This window comes from Saccoglossus kowalevskii, chromosome 12, assembly GCF_978046115.1.
Source record: "Saccoglossus kowalevskii chromosome 12, keSacKowa6.1, whole genome shotgun sequence".
NCBI lineage: Eukaryota > Metazoa > Hemichordata > Enteropneusta > Harrimaniidae > Saccoglossus > Saccoglossus kowalevskii.
Genome location: NC_140652.1, coordinates 11,026,107 through 11,048,027, shown reverse-complemented (window position 1 = coordinate 11,048,027; position 21,921 = coordinate 11,026,107). Strand labels below are relative to the sequence as shown.

At 39.4% G+C, this 21,921-nt stretch overlaps 1 protein-coding gene across 1 annotated transcript in view; it reads left to right on the top strand.

Moving 5' to 3' along the window:
- Window positions 1–21,350, top strand: part of LOC102806512 (low-density lipoprotein receptor-related protein 5-like) — a 42,209-nt gene extending 20,859 nt beyond the window's left edge. Inside the window, exons 2-20 of the mRNA XM_006813825.3 lie at window positions 4,442–4,548; window positions 5,228–5,565; window positions 5,866–6,018; window positions 6,932–7,058; window positions 8,498–8,645; window positions 8,819–8,938; window positions 9,758–10,018; window positions 10,571–10,718; window positions 11,650–11,784; window positions 11,887–12,010; window positions 12,878–13,025; window positions 13,409–13,516; window positions 13,750–13,926; window positions 14,960–15,202; window positions 15,921–16,083; window positions 16,930–17,057; window positions 17,241–17,507; window positions 18,157–18,334; window positions 19,611–21,350. Coding sequence (XP_006813888.1) covers window positions 4,442–4,548; window positions 5,228–5,565; window positions 5,866–6,018; window positions 6,932–7,058; window positions 8,498–8,645; window positions 8,819–8,938; window positions 9,758–10,018; window positions 10,571–10,718; window positions 11,650–11,784; window positions 11,887–12,010; window positions 12,878–13,025; window positions 13,409–13,516; window positions 13,750–13,926; window positions 14,960–15,202; window positions 15,921–16,083; window positions 16,930–17,057; window positions 17,241–17,507; window positions 18,157–18,334; window positions 19,611–19,869 — 3,332 coding nt within the window. The 3' untranslated portion in view covers window positions 19,870–21,350. The remainder of the gene's footprint in view (window positions 1–4,441; window positions 4,549–5,227; window positions 5,566–5,865; window positions 6,019–6,931; window positions 7,059–8,497; window positions 8,646–8,818; window positions 8,939–9,757; window positions 10,019–10,570; window positions 10,719–11,649; window positions 11,785–11,886; window positions 12,011–12,877; window positions 13,026–13,408; window positions 13,517–13,749; window positions 13,927–14,959; window positions 15,203–15,920; window positions 16,084–16,929; window positions 17,058–17,240; window positions 17,508–18,156; window positions 18,335–19,610) is intronic.
- Window positions 21,351–21,921: the final 571 nt, after the last annotated feature.

Here is a 21,921-nt window from a genome sequence, read left to right as displayed (position 1 = left end):
CGGAATTATTAACAGGAACATGTCTTGGCATTAGGTTTAGGGTCAGGTCAGGTATGGGCAACGGAATTATTAACAGGAACATGTCTTGGGATTAGGGTAAGGGTCGGGTCAGGTATGGGCAACGGAATTATTAACAGGAACGTGTCTTGGCATTAGGGTTAGGGTCGGGTCAGGTATGGGCAACGGAATTATTAACAGGAACATGTCTTGGGATTAGGGTTAGGGTCGGATCAGGTATGGGCAACGGAATTATTAACAGGAACATGTCTTGGCATTAGGGTTAGGGTCAGGTCAGGTATGGGCAACGGAATTATTAACAGGAACATGTCTTGGGATTAGGGTAAGGGTCGGGTCAGGTATGGGCAACGGAATTATTAACAGGAACGTGTCTTGGCATTAGGGTTAGGGTCGGGTCAGGTATGGGCAACGGAATTATTAACAGGAACATGTCTTGGGATTAGGGTTAGGGTCGGGTCAGGTATGGGCAACGGAATTATTAACAGGAACATGTCTTGGCATTAGGGTTAGGGTCGGGTCAGGTATGGGCAACGGAATTATTAACAGGAACGTGTCTTGGCATTAGGGTTAGGGTCGGGTCAGGTATGGTCAACGGAATTATTAACAGGAACGTGTCTTGGCATTAGGGTTAGGGTGGGGTCAGGTATGGGCAACGGAATTATTAACAGGAACGTGTCTTGGCATTAGGGTTAGGGTCGGGTCAGGTATGGGCAACGGAATTATTAACAGGAACGTGTCTTGGCATTAGGGTTAGGGTCGGGTCAGGTATGGGCAACGGAATTATTAACAGGAACGTGTCTTGGCATTAGGGTTAGGGTCGGGTCAGGTATGGGCAACGGAATTATTAACAGGAACGTGTCTTGGCATTAGGGTTAGGGTCGGGTCAGGTATGGGCAACGGAATTATTAACAGGAACGTGTCTTGGCATTAGGGTTAGGGTCGGGTCAGGTATGGGCAACGGAATTATTAACAGGAACATGTCTTGGCATTAGGGTTAGGGTCGGGTCAGGTATGAGCAACGGAATTATTAACAGGAACATGTCTTGGCATTAGGGTTAGGGTCAGGTCAGGTATGGGCAACGGAATTATTAACAGGAACGTGTCTTGGCATTAGGTTTAGGGTCGGGTCAGGTATGGGCAACGGAATTATTAACAGGAACGTGTCTTGGCATTAGGGTTAGGGTCGGGTCAGGTATGAGCAACGGAATTATTAACAGGAACATGTCTTGGCATTAGGGTTAGGGTCAGGTCAGGTATGGGCAACGGAATTATTAACAGGAACGTGTCTTGGCATTAGGGTTAGGGTCGGGTCAGGTATGGGCAACGGAATTATTAACAGGAACGTGTCTTGGCATTAGGGTTAGGGTTGGGTCAGGTATGGGCAACGGAATTATTAACAGGAACGTGTCTTGGCATTAGGGTTAGGGTCAGGTCAGGTATGGGCAACGGAATTATTAACAGGAACGTGTCTTGGCATTAGGTTTAGGGTCGGGTCAGGTATGGGCAACGGAATTATTAACAGGAACGTGTCTTGGCATTAGGGTTAGGGTTGGGTCAGGTATGGGCAACGGAATTATTAACAGGAACGTGTCTTGGCATTAGGGTTAGGGTCGGGTCAGGTATGGGCAACGGAATTATTAACAGGAACGTGTCTTGGCATTAGGGTTAGGGTCGGGTCAGGTATGGGTAACGGAATTATTAACAGGAACGTGTCTTGGCATTAGGGTTAGGGTCGGGTCAGGTATGGGCAACGGAATTATTAACAGGAACGTGTCTTGGCATTAGGGTTAGGGTCGGGTCAGGTATGGTCAACGGAATTATTAACAGGAACGTGTCTTGGCATTAGGTTTAGGGTCGGGTCAGGTATGGGTAACGGAATTATTAACAGGAACGTGTCTTGGCATTAGGTTTAGGGTCGGGTCAGGTATGGTCAACGGAATTATTAACAGGAACGTGTCTTGGCATTAGGGTTAGGGTCGGGTCAGGTATGGTCAACGGAATTATTAACAGGAACGTGTCTTGGCATTAGGGTTAGGGTCGGGTCAGGTATGGTCAACGGAATTATTAACAGGAACGTGTCTTGGCATTAGGGTTAGGGTGGGGTCAGGTATGGGCAACGGAATTATTAACAGGAACGTGTCTTGGCATTAGGTTTAGGGTCGGGTCAGGTATGGGCAATGCAATTATTAACAGGAACGTGTCTTGGCATTAGGGTTAGGGTCGGGTCAGGTATGGGCAACGGAATTATTAACAGGAACGTGTCTTGGCATTAGGGTTAGGGTTAGGGTCAGATATGGGCAACGCAAATGGCAAACACCCAATTGGCAAAATGTACTCTAACGGGTTATGCCATGTATATAGTTTACACAAGTAAAAACACAAAATTGCCAATTTTTTGGACAATTGTAACTCAATAATTGAAATATGTTGTATTTCTATATATATACACTATATACTCTTATCAATTGCAAGTACAACCAGTCAATCCATCGTGGTCTTGTGGGTCAGTTCTCTACATAGTGATCAGGAGGAGCCGGGTTCAATTCCCTTGCCTGCCCATATTTTTCTCGCAAACACTATTTGGCAATAAAGCTAAATATGACAACAAATTATTCAATTTGCATGACTACCCACATAGCTCAGTTGATTTGTACTATGTCAGCAATGTGAGCGATCGCTGGTTCGAATCCAGTATGTTTAGTTAGATTTTTGAATGCTAGTGAAGACTCGCTGGGAACTCAAAGATCGCAAGTTCGAATCACGGATTGGACACTCCTACAAAAGACATGAAAGACGTTAAAAACATAAACAGCGGATTCAAAAATTCAAGTCAGAAAACAGAACACAAGAATACTACCTCACATGGAAGCCAGTCGAAGTCGACGAAGAACGAACACAGTAGACAGCTGTAGGTCACGTGCAACAACAGACACGAGGAGCATGTCTGCTCTCCAAATGAGTCCCTTCTTTTGTGATAAAGGCATGTTTGTGAACATTACGTAAATGGCTTACAATAAATTGATTTGTGCTTCTTTGTCATAGGAATACATGTATTGTGAGGTGAAATAACTCAGAGAATAATGCTTGGAATCGAATGAAACGAAAACGAACAAATACAGAAAATGGTTGTCTATCGATACAAACTAAATACGAATGAAAAATAATAACTATAATTAAACAACAACAAATATAATTGAATCGAGAAACACACATGTGGATAAGCATCCACGATACCCACATCGGCCGATTTACTCACACAAATTTATAAATTCAAAACTCCTATTTTCTACCCTCTCTTCTATCCCTATATCAAAATATAACGTAGAGGTTTTATGTCTTATCGGGGATTTCACCGGCAACTCCCCAGTCTCTCGCCAACTACACGTCGCTACGGTCCAGTACTGCCATTTGCCCCATATGCGCTGTCATACGCTCTCGACCAATGAAGCGGTAGCATTCAGAGTGTCGTCGTATTCAGCTAATGACACTACGGTATATTTTTAAGCTTTCACGATCAGCTCGACGTGGTTTCAAATCGTCAATATTGATGATTTAAATTTAAATGAAAAACAACAAAACTTTCACGCATATTGACGATATAAACAGGTAAAATTTATTTTTCGAAAATTATAAAATTTTTCAGCCAGTCCGACGTGGATGTGTTTAATCATCTATAATGTCGAGTTGAAATTAAATGAATTCAAGTTGGATATACCCACGTATTTAATGAAAAAAACAGCCCAACGCGGATTTAACTCTGATATTTAAAGGGCGGTAGTCATCGCGCCACGCATGCGCAAGATATATTGGTCTCATATAAACAAAGATGGCGACTTTGACTGTTCAAATGAGATCAACGAGTACAAATTGAGACGTTACCAAGTTTTAATTAGGAATTTTCAGGTGATTGGAATGTATCGAAGGAGTCGCCAGCGGTAATCAGTGCTAGTCGCGCCCAGGTCAAACCTCATACTTGTGATTTCTATTTGAAGAGCGCATTGGATTGTGGGAGAAATCAATGTTGATCAACACAAATGTCGCACATGCGCAGCGCGACGACTACCGCCCTTTAATATTACAGTATTTAAAAAAAAACGCTCACTGGCAACCCAGCGTAGATTTTAATCGGCAATATTGACGAATTAAATGCAATTGTATGTATTTTCACTTTAAAATACATTTAAATCAGATATATTGGATATAACTCTTTCCGTGACATATAATAAAAGTTGAATTTGTATACTCACTGGAAAGGGGATGTTTCTAAAATGATCATTGATGCGGAGCTGTTGAAATCTGAAAGTTACACTGTTATACGCATTGAGAGAGGAACAATTATCGACTCACAACATAAACACGTATTGCCTATTATCGCAAATTGTCAAGTACAAAAGGTAATATACATATTTTGACATTTCTCTAGGTTTCCCGAACAACAATGGGTTGTTAATGGTGATGAGGGACACGGCGAGTGAGGGCAACAGGTCATATATCATGTTAGTAGAAGATGACACACTAACGGCACTTCAGGTGATTTTTTTACTGTTGCTGTAATAGTATATGTAATACCACGGGACAGCGAGCTGTGAGGGCATAGTCTGAAACAATTGCGCTCTGTGAAGTTGTGAGGGCGTAGTCTGAAACAACTTCTCGCCGTCCCGTGGTGTTACTTGTACCACAGTCCCTCTAGAGGGACTGTGTTAGTACCTACTTCTACACTTGCTGCTTCAATTAAATGGATTTAAAATTGTAAACAAGGTCGAAATAATTCCCAAATTTTCAGCATTTTCAGTTTGGATCGAAGCATATATACAAAGCAGAATTTGGTACGTTGAAAATAACTGTCAACAAACAAACTCTCTGATGGTCTGAACGTAAGGTGTTAAAATTGGGTAGCCAATCAGGAACAATCTTCTATAAAGCTTCGCATTGACCACCATTTGTTGACATTGATCACCAGCAGCCAAGACCACGCCCGTTTTTCGATTTCATTACCTTAACTCTGCCCTCCCAGCAACAAATTAAAACGGGCCAGCTGGTTTGACGTTTGTAGCGGAGAATCGTCTTTTTATTTACTTCAGGAAATCATAATGGCCGCTATACCTTTAATTTTGAGTTCGTATTAAAAAAGTATTTCATTGTTAAGTGCATTTATTTTGCTCTTTGTTGATATAAACTCATCGCCACCAATTGATATATTATTTTACAGAATACTGGTGAAATAGCTGTAGATTTGGTTCTCACTGAATACGATTCTTACAAACGAGGCATAGGATTTGACTATCACGATAGGCTGATATTTTGGAATGATGTTCAGAAGCATGGTGTTTACAAGATGTCGGACGATGATCACGTGACGACAGTGTATGGGGCAACTTCTTATAATGTAGATGCCCTAGACGTGGATTGGGTTAACAAGAAAATATACTGGACTGATTCATCATATAATTGGATAATGGTGTCAGATTATAATGGAATGTACACACATCCAATTATTGTCAATGACATTGACTGGCCCCGAGGAATTGCTGTACATCCGGGTCAAGGGTAAGTACCCGCCGTATGTGGAGATTCTTAACTAAATATGGATGCATTTAGCAAGATCATCCAATATTTTTCAGAAACTACTGCTCAACAAAAATGGCTACGCAATGCATGATTTACATACAAAATCTTACACGTAATATTTTACTTCAACTGTTTCGATTGATCAATGCGCGCTCAAAAATGTGAATCCGTGGTCGTATTGGTAAGTACCTGGGTTTGTATTAACTTGATAATGTAAACACACACCTTTCTTTTTATGTGATAGTCTTCAGCTGAAATTGAAACGTTCTTATGTTCCAGGTACCTGTACTGGTGCGACCTGGGAGATAATCCGAAAATTGAGATGGCTAAGCTGAATGGTGAAGATAGACAAATAATAGTCGATGAAGAGCATAGTGGCGCTGACGTCATTCATACGCCACATGGTCTGGCCATCGACTTCCAGGAAAACAAGTGAGGATTAATATGCGGAGTGCATGACGTCATAGGGTTATTAATTGTATGTATGTATGCATGTATGTATGTATGTATGTTTGTAATGTGTCCAACAAGACCTGGTCACAATTTTGGGGCCAAATTGTCAAAGGTTATGGTCACGGTATGTGTTTATGTAAGTAAGTAAGTAAGTAAGTAATTCTTTATTGCTATCGTATCCCATTTGAGATCTTGACATAAAATACAATAAACTCAAAAACATGTAATAATAAAAATAAATGACATACATACCTTATGTATGTAAGGTATAGAATAACATTGCGAAAAATAGGTACGGCCTTCAAACTTGACACACATGTTCACTGTGTGACCCCAATAACTAGTTACAATGCAAGAACAACGGTTCCAAGGTCAAGGTAGTCCAACTGAACACTAGGTCTAGCCTTTCAGTTCTACACACATGTGAACCACAATTACCTCGTTACATATTTGAGACAAAGGTCAAGGTCATACTTAGTGTGTATGTAAGTTCGTAACACAATTGGAGGGGGTACCACCTTCAAACTTTACACCGTACGTTTCTCATACGACTCGCAAGATCCAGTTAGATTTTCAGATCAAAACGTCAATGTTGATTGTCACAGTATATGTGTTTGTCTGTTCTCAATATAATAGCACGGTTAAATAGCTGATGGGTTAAAACTGAACGTTACCCATGTGATCCACAAGATCTCGTCACATTTCAAGGTCAAAAGTAAATGTCACAGGTCACCACAACCATGCAACCATAACACCTACATTATTTTATTTATTTATTTATTTATTTATTTATTTATTTATTTATTTATTTATTTATTTATTTATTTATTTATTTATTTATTTATTTATTTATTTATTTATTTATTTATTTTTCACGCATCTATGTATTAAGACTTTACTGGACAGAAGGCGGACTGGACAAGATAATGTCAGTTACCATTGACCTTGGTTCTTATGTGGTTACCGAGGAATACTCAGGACAAGCATTTATACTGCCATTCAGTATAGCTATAAATCAGGTGAGTTAAGAAATGACAGATGTAGTGATAACTTAACATTCTGGTGTAATATTCAGCATGTAAAATATGTGGTGTTACTTCAAGGGCGGCAGTCGTCGCGCCGCGTCCTGTTCGATATGGGACTCATAGCGACGTATACAACAAGTGTAAACTACATTTATTTACATGAAATTCGAACACGCGCTGCGCGACGACCACCGCGCTTTAAATTGACATCTAGCCTGGAATCCAGCCAATCGGTGTGCCCTTCCCAGAGCACTGAAAATGGCCTTGTGAATCACTTCGTAAATGCGTAGACGGCAAAGAATTTTGTATCGTCGCTGATCGGCTGTTTCAGTATATTACCATGTGAACTCGCATGTGCAGACTGATTCGTACGTGAGGCCTGCCAAAAGCCTTCCGGACATATTCACTAGACTATTACTTATTCATAGAATTGTCAAAGTCTCACCGTGACGATCAAAAACGAGTATCTATTCTTAATGACACTTTATGCTGGTTTTGTTCTGTTATCGTACAAAGGAGCCAATCAGCGACAGCGGTACAAATGGATAACGAATTCAGTTTCAAATACTAGTACCCCGGGAAAGTGTTCTGAGTCGTGTAATGAGACGTTCGTATGTAAGGGATTTTCCACCCAGAAACGACGTGTGCGATCGAATTTTATTATCGGTTGGCTTAATTTTTACCCCCATGGTTTGGCATTGAAAAATCACCATTTTCTCCTGATTTGGGGAAACAGCCGGTTTCTCCACTTGTCTCTTAAAGCGGGGGAGTCGTCACTTACGCATGCGCATGGTCATAGCGTGTCATTGTTTACAAACAAGCGTCTACCCATGAGCCTTTACGATTTTAGCGTGTGATGTTATCGTCGCTTGGGACCCAATTCCCGCGAGTGCGCAGGTGACGACCCTCCCGCTTTAAAGAGCGGCAGTCGTCGTGCCGCGTACTGTTCGATATGGGACTCATACACCCTACGCATTTGTTGTGGAGTTATTTACACATATCCCATATCTCGCAACAGTGATCCGGATCACAACCAAAATGCCTTTTTTTTCAGAGCAATCCGTCCATAACTTTTCCCCCCGGAATTTTGCTAGCAGAAAAAAAAAACAACGCTTTCGAAAACATAACTTTATCAGCAGAGGTAATAACTGCACAACCAAAACAAAGTTGTCTATTTGAAAGACAGAAGCTTATTACATCCGGCATCATTTGTCTCTCAGAGGCATGCCTCGACGCTAGATGGCGCAACATATGTATTGATATATAATATATAAATAATATCCTTATCCACAGTTATTAAAGTTTGAAAATATAGAAAAAAATACTGAAAATCAATCGACAAATTACACCACAATTGTTTAACAAATTGAGAAATAATCTACTAGAAAAAAAAAACTTTAAAAAAATCAGCTTTTTACCATGATCTGTTTCAGAATAATTACTTTGTGGGAGACCATTGGGAACAGAAACTGTATATATTTAACAGATCCGATCCCAATATCATCAAAGGTTTTACGATTTCCAAACGACGACCGCTTGGTATGTCATACTACTCGGAATGGAGACAACAGTTTATGGATGGTGAGTTGGGTTATACATTTACTGCATGGTACAGTCTTTATCTGCCACGAAAAATGTGTATAAATTTGGAAGTGATTTCTTGGTTTGATGCTACTTCTACAAAAGTATAATGTACATTAAATTTACACATGTGTCTAGTTTTGCAAGTTTGTTTACATTAATATTCTATGTAGGTGAATGCACCGATAATAATGGTGGATGTGACCAGCTATGTGTTGGAGACCCCTCTGGACACCGATGTCTGTGTACTCATGGAAGTATTCTATCGTCCGATGGGAAAACATGTTCACCAGGTACGGTTGAATGGGTAACTGCGTTAAAGTTATAACATATTATTATACATCTGTCACCCGTAACGCCATAGGTAACAGCGTGCCGTAATTTTGCGGTATTTACAGGGTATTTTCATCCTACCATATAAAAAAATGCGAATTCCAAATATGGAATGATTACGCGCGTAAGCGTCCACTAATAATAAAAACAAACATGGCTGCCACCAGAGTTTGACCGGACTCCACACAAAGTAGTGTTGCGCGTCGGTCGATACTCCCGCTGTACTGTCTTCGTGCATACTTTGAGGTATCCTCGTAATAACCTCATACTAACATATGTATACTATCTAATACGGTACGAAATCAGTAATTAACGTTAATGTTTGCTTGAATATGAACAACCTAAATTTGCTAATGAGCCAAATTATTCGCTACCAACAAATGTCGTATGTGTATTAGTATAAATGTAATTTAAAAGTGTTATTTCTGGCAGAATCAAAGATTGCAGGAACCGAAAGATGGATTTTAATCAAAAAAGTTTCAAGTCGTTTGACATTTTATTTACAAATTCAGATTTAACAATATTTTAATCCGGCCCGAATCCCAATCATCCCAAGTACATTATGGGTATTTCGGGAAAGGAGGTCCGGAAGGTTCCCTATCTCTTCTAGCTAAGTTTTGATTTCAAAACCAGGTAACATTTTCATCAAATGACTTCAAAAGCTGACCGGCCATATCAAGCCTCGCGTGAATGAACATGTAAAAGATAGTTGATCAATAAATCCCATTACCAGAATTCTCCGCATGTCACTTCATCAAACTTGTTATCTGTTTTTGTAGATAGTCATTTCCTACCGGGACACCATCTAGTGTATTCTACCAGTGACAGCATCTGCAGTTTACCAGTACATTACGCAACTTTGAGTGACGTCATACACGCAGAATGTTTCATTACGGGTGTTACTGCAAAGTATATGGATTACGATTATCACAATGACATGTTGTATTACTTTGATAACGTCAGTAAACATATTCAACGATTGAAACTACGAGAAGGGGAGAATCCAGCGACCATTGTCTCTAATGTGCCTAACACACGGGGTAAGTTTTCTTCGCTATTTAATACTCGAAAATGCCGCAATGACAGCAATATGTTAATGAATATTCACTACTGTCCAATTTATTTCGCGTATTTTACAATTATTTGATATATTTGAAATATCTTGAAGAGGAATAAGTTTAAGTATTTTGAACATGTTTAATTTTAAAAATAAAATCTTTGTTTTGGTAGCAAACATGCAAGTATTCAAAAAAATTTTTTTTTTATATTACGATAAATCACATCCTTAGGTTTTTGTATCAAAGTGCAGTATAAAAGAACGGTGGTCGTATTGGACTCGTAGCGACGTACACAACGCGTGTAAAATACGTTTGCTTACATGGAATTAGAACACGCGCTGCTGACACCTGTCCTCAGTATTATCTACATTTCTTATTTGAAATAGTAATATTGAATTCCATCAAGTGTATGCTCTTACTATACCAAGTGCATTTTTACTTCAATCAAAACCCATAATAGTATAACATATACATAAATAATATTTGTCCGAATAATTACATTGGTTTTCCTTTGACTGTGTGCATTATATACAGGTATAGCTGTGAATTGGATGGAGGGAACTCTCTACTGGATTAATTCACAAGCGATATTTGTCTCATCTGTTACCGGGGATTATGTAAATCCCGTGATCACTGATAATATAGACCAACCAAGAGGAATAGTCGTGCACCCAGAGAAAAAGTAAGAAAATTAAAACTATATGTAAAACGATGAAGGATGCTAAGGTACATAGTATAGGCAATATTTTGTGATCGTTGTCCGAAATAACTATTCGGGCAATGGTCCTTCTTTAGTAGCATATGAAAATGTATATAAATATATAAAAATATACGTAATTTTGATCGATTATCAAGAAGATATATACGTGGTACGATGCATTCTAGTAATCCCCACTAAATGCCAACAACGGCCACTGAACCACATAATCTAAACTCTCTATTATGCTCCATCAATCCTTTGAGTCGTAGTCGTCACCTGCGCGTGCGTCAGATGGCCATAGCGTGTCATTGTTTACAAACAAGCGTCTACCCATGTCCCTTTGCGTTTTTAGCGTGTGTTGTTATCGTCGCTTGGGACTCAAATCCCGCGCATGCGCAGGTGACGACTCTCCCGTTTTAACTTCCATGACACCCCCATTGTTAGAAATACCTACTGTGCTAAAACACCAGTGTATATACACATTTGAATATAACCTTATTACTCATGACTCACTATACTATACATCAGGGCCACGTGCATGTATATTGATTCTTATTTTTATGTTCTAGCAACATGAGTAAAACGTGTTGTCTTGTAACTTAGACACTTTTTAAAAGTTACTGAGCTACTGTAACAACTTATATATCATCTGAAAGCTTATATATAGATGAGTATATAACATAGATTAAAGGGCGGCAGTCGTCGTGCCGCGTCCTGTTCGATATGGGACTCATAGCGACGTATACAACGCGTGTAAAATACATTGTTTATTTACATGAAATTCGAACACGCGCTGCGCGACGACCACCGCGCTTTAAGTTCCAGAAGTTCCGTGCTAACACTTTACGCGATCACTAATTGAGCCAAAATGTCAAACCCCACTTTTACAAAACATTTATTGACTTTTCAATAGGTTGTTGTTTTGGGCTGACAGTGGAAGCCTGCCAAGAATCGAGAAATCAAGTCTTACTGGCCGACAAAGAAAAGCATTTATAACATCCGATCTAGTATCGCCAACGACATTGACAATTGACCATTCAAAGGACAGGTAAACAATAATAATATTATTAATTACAATGTATGCTAATGATTAAATTGTTGCCATATAATCAATACAACCTATAATTGCAGTAAATGTGTATTTTAATAGACTATACTGGATAGATGCGGGGAGTTCCAGGCTAGAATCTATCGGTTTAGATGGACAGAGTCGAAGCATCGTTCTATCTGATTTGAATATACAAACACAGCTAACAGGGCTTGCCATATTCCAGGTATTCTTGCACAAGTTGCATTATTTCTTTGTGCATGTTCGATTCTTCGTAACATCAACGTTAACGATGCATTATGGGCGAACGCGTTTTTTTCTTTTACGTTGTCGCTGTTTGATACTGCGTGTTTATGGTCAAATTGAATTGTAATATTTCGTAAACTAAAAATGGTGCCTTTTGGAGCACATACAATCTTATTCGTTCGATGAAAATGGAACTAGCGCACATGCTTATTAGCGATCGTCATTGTTCCATCGAATGAATACTTAGCTGCAAGAACAACATGTTAGTTGAACTTATGATAATATTTTAGTGTATTCGTAGACATACAAACAATAATATTGAAAAGTTTTCACCAATATTGCATCTTTAAAGACGTTAGAGCTGAATTCAAGTTTCAATGTCATGTTTATCATATTTTCATTATTATGAGTTCATACCATCATGATACCGAAAATTGAGCTCACTGGACAATTTTTTTACATTGGCCCTATGGCGAGATTTTTTTTCATATTCATATTTTTAAATGTTGCTTGGTGATATTGCATCATTATTAACATGACTCCTAATATTGTTAAAACATTTCCAAAAAAAATTGCATCCAATTTCACGGTGATTATAATTTTCCATCATATACATGGCATACATGCGCAGTAATATGCTCAGTAGTGCAAAATTTGAATGTAATTCCCATGATGCATTGCATATATGTGCAGTAATATGCTCAGTAGTGCAAAATTTGAATGTAATTCCCACAATGCATTGCATACATACGCAGTAATATGCTCACCAATGCAAAATTTGAATTCAGATCGAACTGACTTAGGTATAAGTTAGTGGAAGTGTTTTAAATATTTTAACTATTTCCAGGATCATTTGTATTGGACTCACTATACCTCGCAGCAACTACTAATGTATGACCACTTCGGAGAAAATTACGTCGACGTAAAATCACTGAATGAACCTGCCATTTCACTAATGGTGTACGATAAAACAAAACAGCGTTTGTCGACAGACAGTAAGTACTGCAAGATAGTACATAGGAGAATTCGACGACCATTGCTCTTTAATTATATAATGCACGACCTTTGGTGGATATTGTCTCTACAATTTGCTGTATAAGATCTTAGATGTCAATGGCCGCAGAGATCTCGCTGAGAGCGAGAGTGTCGCGAGATTTGTTAATTGCCCCCTCAATGGTTACCAACCTATTCCGTCATCACATGAACTGTTAAACTGTTATATAGTTATATTGATCAGAAGAAAAAAAAAACAGTGGACGCAATAGCGGGGAGAATTTGTACTATTTGAGGTACTATTTGAGGAGCATGAAGTCTCGTGGCTCTCGATGAAATCTCTGCGGCCATTTTTGTCTAAGGTCTGCTGTATATTATATTATAGGCGATTGCCATTCTCAAAATGGTGGATGTGTTGAATTATGTATACCCACTGACGATGGTGCAGAGTGTCTTTGTAGTGAAATACCTGGCGACCCTAACTGTGTTTCAGGTACGTTAACTGTTGTAGTTATCTTGAAAAAAAAATCGGCAATTAAAAGTTGATGTTCTATGATAATGTTGATGAGCATTGAACTTCGAAGCATTTGCGAGTATTTCGCAGCTACTAACGGAATATGAAGCTAATTACGAACAATAGTTAATAAAAACGAAATTAAAAATAGCAAATTATTCTTAATTATAGTGTTACTACATACAATTAATACGATGCATTTTCATATACAGTTATTCGATGTCCAATGCATATACTTCACGGCAAAATGTCTCTTAGTTGCGTGAATACTCCTGGCAATAAATGCTATGTACGCTGTGATAACTACTTCATACCAATCACCGCAGAACCGTCATTATGTCAGTCCGACGGTGAATGGAACATCGATACCGACACATTGTGCAAGTTGGGTACGTATTAATTATCTCAATACCAAATACTAAATACCCAATATAGATGATATACATTTTATGTAAGTCGCGCCCTCTAGCCATGAAACGCACCTGTGTCGTAAGTGAGTGACACGCAAACAAAAATCGACAAATCAATTAACAAACCCAGCCCACCGGAGTTGCGCGGACTTGGCCTTCGGGTCACGTCAATAGGAGCGCGCCCTCCTTACCGATTTTCTGGATCCGCCAATGTGAGCAAACCACTGCAGATGGCGATCAATTTTTGTTTTTGCCCGAGGTACGAAATATTATTTTCGCCGATTCCACTTTAAACCCCTGCTGTTCGTTCGAGGTCTACTTCTAAACATCATGGCGACAAACGTGATGCCGTATACTAGTATTTAATCATGGACAGCACAGTGGGTCTCATACTATATGCTGTCTATGATTTAACCATGTGTTGCATAATTAAAAAAAAGACATCATCTCACCAGATCAGATATCCAAGCTTCCCCCGTCTGTTTCTCTGCTTCGCCAGTAGTAACATTATTTTTCGGTAGAAGCGAAGCGGAGACACAGGCGGAGGAAGCTGGGACACAGGTCATATTCAGTCAATTCAACCCCAGTGAATCACATAATACCTGCTTATATACTCGCTCTCTTCAAGTACCTTGATTAGTGGCAGGGCGGGTATGAACTGTAAGATATGTTCCCACACAGTGCAAATAATTAAAGCGAAGAATCGTCACCTGCGCATGCGTCATATGGCCATAGCGTGGCATTGTTTAAAAAAAAACAAGCGTCTACCCATGAGCCTTTGCGTTTTTTGCGTGTGTTGTTATCGTCGCTTGGGTCCCAATTCCCGCGTGGCTCAGGTGATGACACTCCCGCTTTAAAGCACCAGTCGTCACCAAGCGCACGTTTCGCGTGAAAAAAACACCACGCGTTGCATACGTTTCTCCCAGAGAACACGGCGCGGAGTGGCGACTGTGGCGTTTCAATACACTGATGCATCATGGTTATTAAGTACTTTATTCATGCGTAATTCTAGATGCTGCGATGGACCATTTTATGTTGGTGGCTGACTCCCAGGGCCTGATATATCACGTGAATACGCTGTCACCGTCAGAACGTCACATTCCACTACCACTCAGTGACATAAACAACCCAATTGCTGTAGATTACGACCCGGTAGAAAATAAACTATACTGGACTGATTATGGTCTCAATACAGTCAACAGAGCTAATATGGATGGCACGGAACGAGAAATCATTGCGTCAATGGACATCGAAGGTAGATACTACAACCGGGGACAGATTAGCGTGTGCGTCATATGTGCGCTGCGAGTCTGGAGACGCGCGTCACGTACAAGTTGTCATTAACGTACAAGTTGTCGCATACTGTCGCTGTGTGTTGTTATTTACCGCCACGTCTCATTTCGGTGTCAGCACTTTCCAAAATAACAAATTTCATTGGAATTTAAACTTGTGCAATGTGTCACCACATCGACTCGGGTACAACATAAAAAAACAACGTCCTTGAATAGTCCCTACAGCGAAAAAGTGTCTTTGGTGCGTATACGTGATAAGCGTTCTCACAGCGAACACGTGCACGAAACGGTCACACTATTCTGTTCTCTATTTACATTCTGACCTATTGATTACATGTAATTTATCATCTAATTAATTCATTAATTTTCTTTAGTATATTATTTTTTTTTCTTTAGGGAGATTATTATTTGATTTAATTCTTCTTACCCTATTTCTACTCATCACTTACTATACGTTTCACTTGTTATTTGCATATTGCTTATTTTGTGATTTGTTCTCGTGTATTATGTGTTGAAACAATAAATTATATTAAATTATAGATGAAGCGATACTTTAATCCGCTATCAGGCAGTTTAGTCTACTTTCAACGTTTCAAACTTTTTAGCATACCACAGTTAATTGAATGTGCAATAATGTTTTCGGTGTCAATACAACTCAGGTTTGTTTTGTTTCTATTCTAGGAATTACCGGCTTAGCTCTAGATGTAGTTAATCGCAAAGTGTATTGGACACATGTCGGAACGTCACGAATTGAGTACAGTAACTTAGATGGTTCGGAAGTGCAGTCTGTTATTACTACTGGACTTGGACAACCTGTTTCTATTGTTGTGGATACACACGGAAGGTGAAATACACAATCCGTTGTAACGAAACACTGCGCATTGCGATCCGGGATTGCGATACGATTTGGATTGATTTGGCATTTCTGTGTAAGCAAAGAAACTGCTAAAACTAATGATAGGGAGGAACAGTCAACAATTGACTGTGTAATAGCGAACACACACACGAGTTTAGGAATTTGGATTGATAAATAGGCGCGTGCCATGTGGTGTGCAAAATGTCGTTGAACTTTGAAACTGAGCAAAGTTGGGGTTTTGATCATGTAATGGGATGAGTAATAATTATAAATAATATTAAAATAATGCCTATGGGCCACACGCCCCCAGAACGTTATTTCACGCAGTAAATTCACTAACGGGTGTGACGACGGTCGCGTACGTATCGAGGGTGGTGGTCGTCGCGCAGCGCGTGTTCGAATTTCATGTAAACAAACAATGTATTTTACACGCGTTGTGTACGTCGCTATGAGTCCCATATCGAACAGGATACGGCGCGATGACCATAACCCTTTGGTTAACGTTCTAGGCCAAATGATACGCTCCAATTTACCACCAGGTTGACGATTAGGCAGAAACTATTTTTGTGGATGTTATCTTTATTCAACATAGATATCCAAACTTCCGTGATTTCACGAACTTCAATAACAAAGACGAATACATTAATACCTAAAATAGATTTTTATCCCAAGGGAACACTACTATTAGATAATAAAATACATATGGACTTGTTAACTGACGGTAAATCCCCTAATGTGAGCCCGAATGGAATTCGCCGTTAGTTAGCAAGCCCCCGTGACAAAGTATATTTCAATAATTATACTGCTAAACAATTGTCTTAACCATCTCTATAGCCATATATACTGGTCAGTTACCGGCACTAACGCAAAGATAGAGCGGTCCAATCTGGATGGAAGTGGTAGAGGGGACCTAGTAACGACGGATATTGTAGTACCAGCTGGTTTAGCCCTTGATATGAAAGGTGCGTTATTATCGTGTTTTCAAATCTGTACTTGTACAGCCGCATGCATTCTCGCATACGGAAAGTTCCGTTGAACTGGAAACAAAAATTTGACACAAAATGGCAAACATCTTAATACTATTATATAATTCTTATTTCTGAAAACAAAACAATAATATTTTATTTTTATTTTTTATGTTTCAGAAAACAAATTATATTGGGCTGATATACATTTGAAGAAAATTGAAACATTTAATCTGGCGTCCAACGACCGTCATATTTTGGTGTCATCGTCGATTGGTCTTCCGTTTGCTCTAGGCGTGTCTGATCAATACATTTACTGGTCAGATTGGACGACTTTATCGGTACACAGAGCTGATAAGTACACGGGTCTCAATATTTTTGAAGTTGGACAAATTGATTTCAACCGGCCAAATGGTATATGTATGTTCATAGCTCCCCCATCCACAGGTGGGTATTTTCTAAGTTGCGCCCTCCGGCGACAAGGCGCTTCTGTGTCTCGCCCTCTGGCGACAAGGCGATTCTGTGACGTCTATAGACGACTTTCCCGGAAGTCAAAGATACGGCGTTTCGTTTTGGGGTGTAACGTAAACTTGCACGCGTGATATTGTGCTTCTGGGTGTAACAATCGACGTCACAACAATAAAATTCCCTTCTATTGACTATAAACAAACTGACATGTTTGTTTTTTCAGCCTTGACAAAGCAGGAGACTTTTTACAGCCCAGTCTCGCTACTTCCGGGAAAGTCATCTATATACCACTTTCCCGGAAGTAGAAAATACGGCGTTTCGCAAGCGCGCGCATACCGTTTTGGGGTGTAAACGTAAACTTGCACGCGTGACATTGTGCTTGCTGGTGTACCAATCGACCCCGGCAATCGACGTCACAAAAATAAAATTCCCTTCTATCGAATATTAGCAAAAATGACATGTTTGTATTTCCCGCTATGACAAAGCAGGGGTATTTCTGAACCCTAGTCTCGCTACTTCCGGGAGTGAAAGGAAGGCTGATAACACAGTGAAATTGTTTGGGAGGTTTATATGACACTCTGTGCTATGAGTTATAAACACTTCACTCTTTGACTCTTTGTTCCTATAGGTAGCACGACTCCACCACGTGATATCCGAGATATCACCACGACATCACCACGTGATATTCCGCCACCCACTGCTGGATATAATGAAGCAAGTTCCATGCCGATGATTATTGGTGGCGCTGGTGCTGGCATTGTTCTTCTCATAATAGTCATTATTGTCGTCGTAGCCATACGCCGAAGGTAAATTACATAGTAACCTCTCCCAAACCTGTATGATATAGACATGGGGTGTATAATATACGTACTTGATCATATGGGAGTAATATTAGTTATATATGTTCAAGGTGTATATTGTGTAAGTGTCAGGTCGAGTTAATCTTATAGACCGTTATTTAAAGTGTTCGGGTGGTGGTAATTTAAATAAGTTTATTTATAACTTCTCTCATGACTTCAAGTTCCGAATTTCTAAACATGACCTCTAAGGTAGCGAATAGATGTATTGTAAGGGACGACGTCAAAAGATCGGTGTCGGATAAAAAACTTATTTCCTTTAGTTTGGGGGTGGGGGTTTTAACCTTAAAAAGTTTCCATCCTACAAAAACGATTTTAATTTTTATTGAAGTCAAAAAAATCATGGAGGATTTGTAGTTCGTTTTTATTCTATCCAATCATGGACAGAAATAACCGAAAAGGGAAAAAAAAACAGAAAAATGGTTTGGTTCGAGTATAAATCTGTGCGTCAAATGAGGTGCATTTGTAAAATCGTTTTACACCCACCCGACAACCAACTGCTATGCAATACTACTGTCCGATTATCAATTTGCATTTAATTGTGAATGTAGTCTGACGCCATGACCAATATTTATCAATTAAGTTTCAGTGGAGGGTTTGGAAAAAAACTAAAGGAATTAAGTTTTTTTATCCGACATCGATCTTTTGACGTCGTCCCTAAGAAACTGTCATTTACTCAGATTGGACGGTGGGTAAACAATAGGCATGGAGTAAAACACAAGATGTATGGAGGGGTTTCATTGAAAAAAAAAACGAAACCGAAAATGAAACAATTGTCTAAATACTAGTAAACAATAGCCATCCTTAGGCTAGATTAAACGTTGAACTTCGGTTCATTCGGGTGAAACCAATCACGCGTTGATGAGTACCCATTACTCATTGTGAGTTCAAGTTTTTGAGATGTTTTTTCAGTTTTCCATTGAAAATTCTCCTAGAAAAAAAAAACTCTGATATAATCACTTTGCTTTGATCTATAAATTTTGAAAGTTAAGTTATTCTCACCGGTTCAAATTCATGAGAAAGAAATACTTGATTATCATTTCGAATGCAGTAAACCTCCAAAAAACATTATTTTGTTATTTTACGTACGACTACAGGTCAAAACAAAATTAATTTCTCCCATTTACCTTGATTTACCGTGACGTCACTGAATCGCTGCTCACTATAGAGCGCGACTTACTTCACACACTTTCAACCAATAATATATTTGCGTAATTCATTTCAGGCGAAGGAACACACCGCCACCATTACAGCACCTCAATGAACCTGTGTATGCTGATATCGATGATCTGGGCATAAACCCCAAAGGTGACCCAGGGTTATATCTACAACCAGTACAAAGTGAATACCTGACCATGCGCGGTGACACGACGTCATCGCCGCCACCTCCCTACTTCAACCAATCATACGACAACAACGCATACGAGAAAGACACTCCGACTCGTCAGGTACACCAAAATGAATACATGGACATGAAGAATTAACCGGCGAATCACACTTACGACACATTGCCGTAGATTGCGGATAGACTATTTCGGGGGCGGATCATGGCCCATTTGAAGCATTCGTTTAATACTTTGGTAAAGACATCTTTGGCACACATTTTCCTCACCTAACCAACAATTCTACATCGGTTCCGTTTCTGACAACAATTAGACAGTTATTAACGTCTTAATTTGATTTAATGAAAACATTCTTACGGACGAAGTTTTTTGCATGCATGAACCTCAAGCTCCGGACCAAGATAATGGTGACGTGAGCACCCAGATAATGATGACGTATGCACCCAAATAATGGTGACGTGCACAGCAGATAATGGTGACGTGCACACCCAGATAATGGTGGCGTACTTTGCCCTTCCATTTATACTATGTTATTAATCATAAATCCTAATTAAAACACACCTAGTGCCTCTTGGCGAAACAGTTATTGGAGAATAACTACCCTGGGCGGCCTGGTTGATGATCACAAAATCCGAAAGGTCAACGTTCACGCACATATGTACATGTGATGCTTAACAAAATGGTGGAGAATATTTATAGCATAGTATTTTCATTTGAAAATAGTGGTATGGTTCCCATTTACGAATTTCTTGCAAAATAGTTTACAAACTTACTGAAGGCCTTCAAAAGTATGTTTTAAGTACGATAACAATCTCTCATCTTGAATCTTCCGGGATATACGCCCCCCCCCGCGCAATAACATGTTATCTTGGGTCGGACTCTTTATCCCAGAAACGCCCTCGTGGCCGGAATTTATCCTAGGCAAGGCAATGTGAATAACGTTTTTACATTTTAATTTTCGATATTGAATTCTGATATATACACTGGATTATACATTACATTAAACATGAATCGAACTACAAAATAAGCATGCGTTTTAAATTTTCTTGTACGTACTAACTATTTCAAAGCGTATGCGGACATATTTTTCTTCTGGAAATTTCGCGTCGGCCCAATTTTATTTCATATAGGATATTATCATATAAAACAATAACCGACTGGCCCCGTCTAGAATTAACTCACGTCGCGCAGAATTAGGTCACATGACTTACTAAAAGCATAATAAGAACTATCTTTGTTGATACGTATACATGTCCATTATAAACTCTGGTAGAAACACTTTTTTTAATTTTCTGGATAGTTTCGCCTTACATTTTAGTTTGTTCCCTTTTTTTTACAATAAATCATATTGTATATGAATTACTTTTATGCATATCCCCTTTGTAGATTCCCTGCGCATGTTTTTTTAGAACCAAAACCTCCGAAAGTTTCTAATGGCCGCGGCGAGTATGCGTAAGGTTTTAAACAAGACGGTTGTTAAGTGTAAGCAGGAATGCGGGAGTGTACTCGCAACTTACCACATTCCATGCATTAAAAATCAATCACTCTTGACATAGATTATGTGGTTGACTTGTATTATTTTTATATTCAGAGACTTAATAAATATTTATATTATATGCAGACATTACGTGAGCAAGAGCGTTCGAATATTAGACGAGGATTCGTACACAACCATGGACCCTCGATACACGTGTAGAGTCAATGAACACAATTCAGCTTTTATACAACAAAAGACGTAACTACGTGTCTCGTTACAGTCTCTATTGTATGTCGTGGAATGCGTTCTCCTTTGACAAATCAAGAGGTAACAAAGTTCAGACACAATATTGTTCACAACTGTTTGCATAATGGCCGTAGTTTGGATTGTCTCAGAGGGCAGGGGTCAGAAATGAGGGTATTCTAACACTAGACGTTGCCAAGGTATGTGCGCACGAGTGCGTAACTTTTTCTATTCGGACAAACAATGATCTATTCAATAACCAGGCCATAACAATTGACCTTTTCCGAATCCCCCCAAACGTTCTATTCTACCATGTGAGGGCGCTGCAATTATGACATTTGCGCGATTCGATATCCTCGGGGGCGGAGCTACGTCACAAGACGTTCCACGTTACTAAGACGCGCACCACTGTACATGCATTTCTATGGGCTCTGTGCGCGCTGCTGTGGAACGCCGGTCGAGTCGGTAAATTC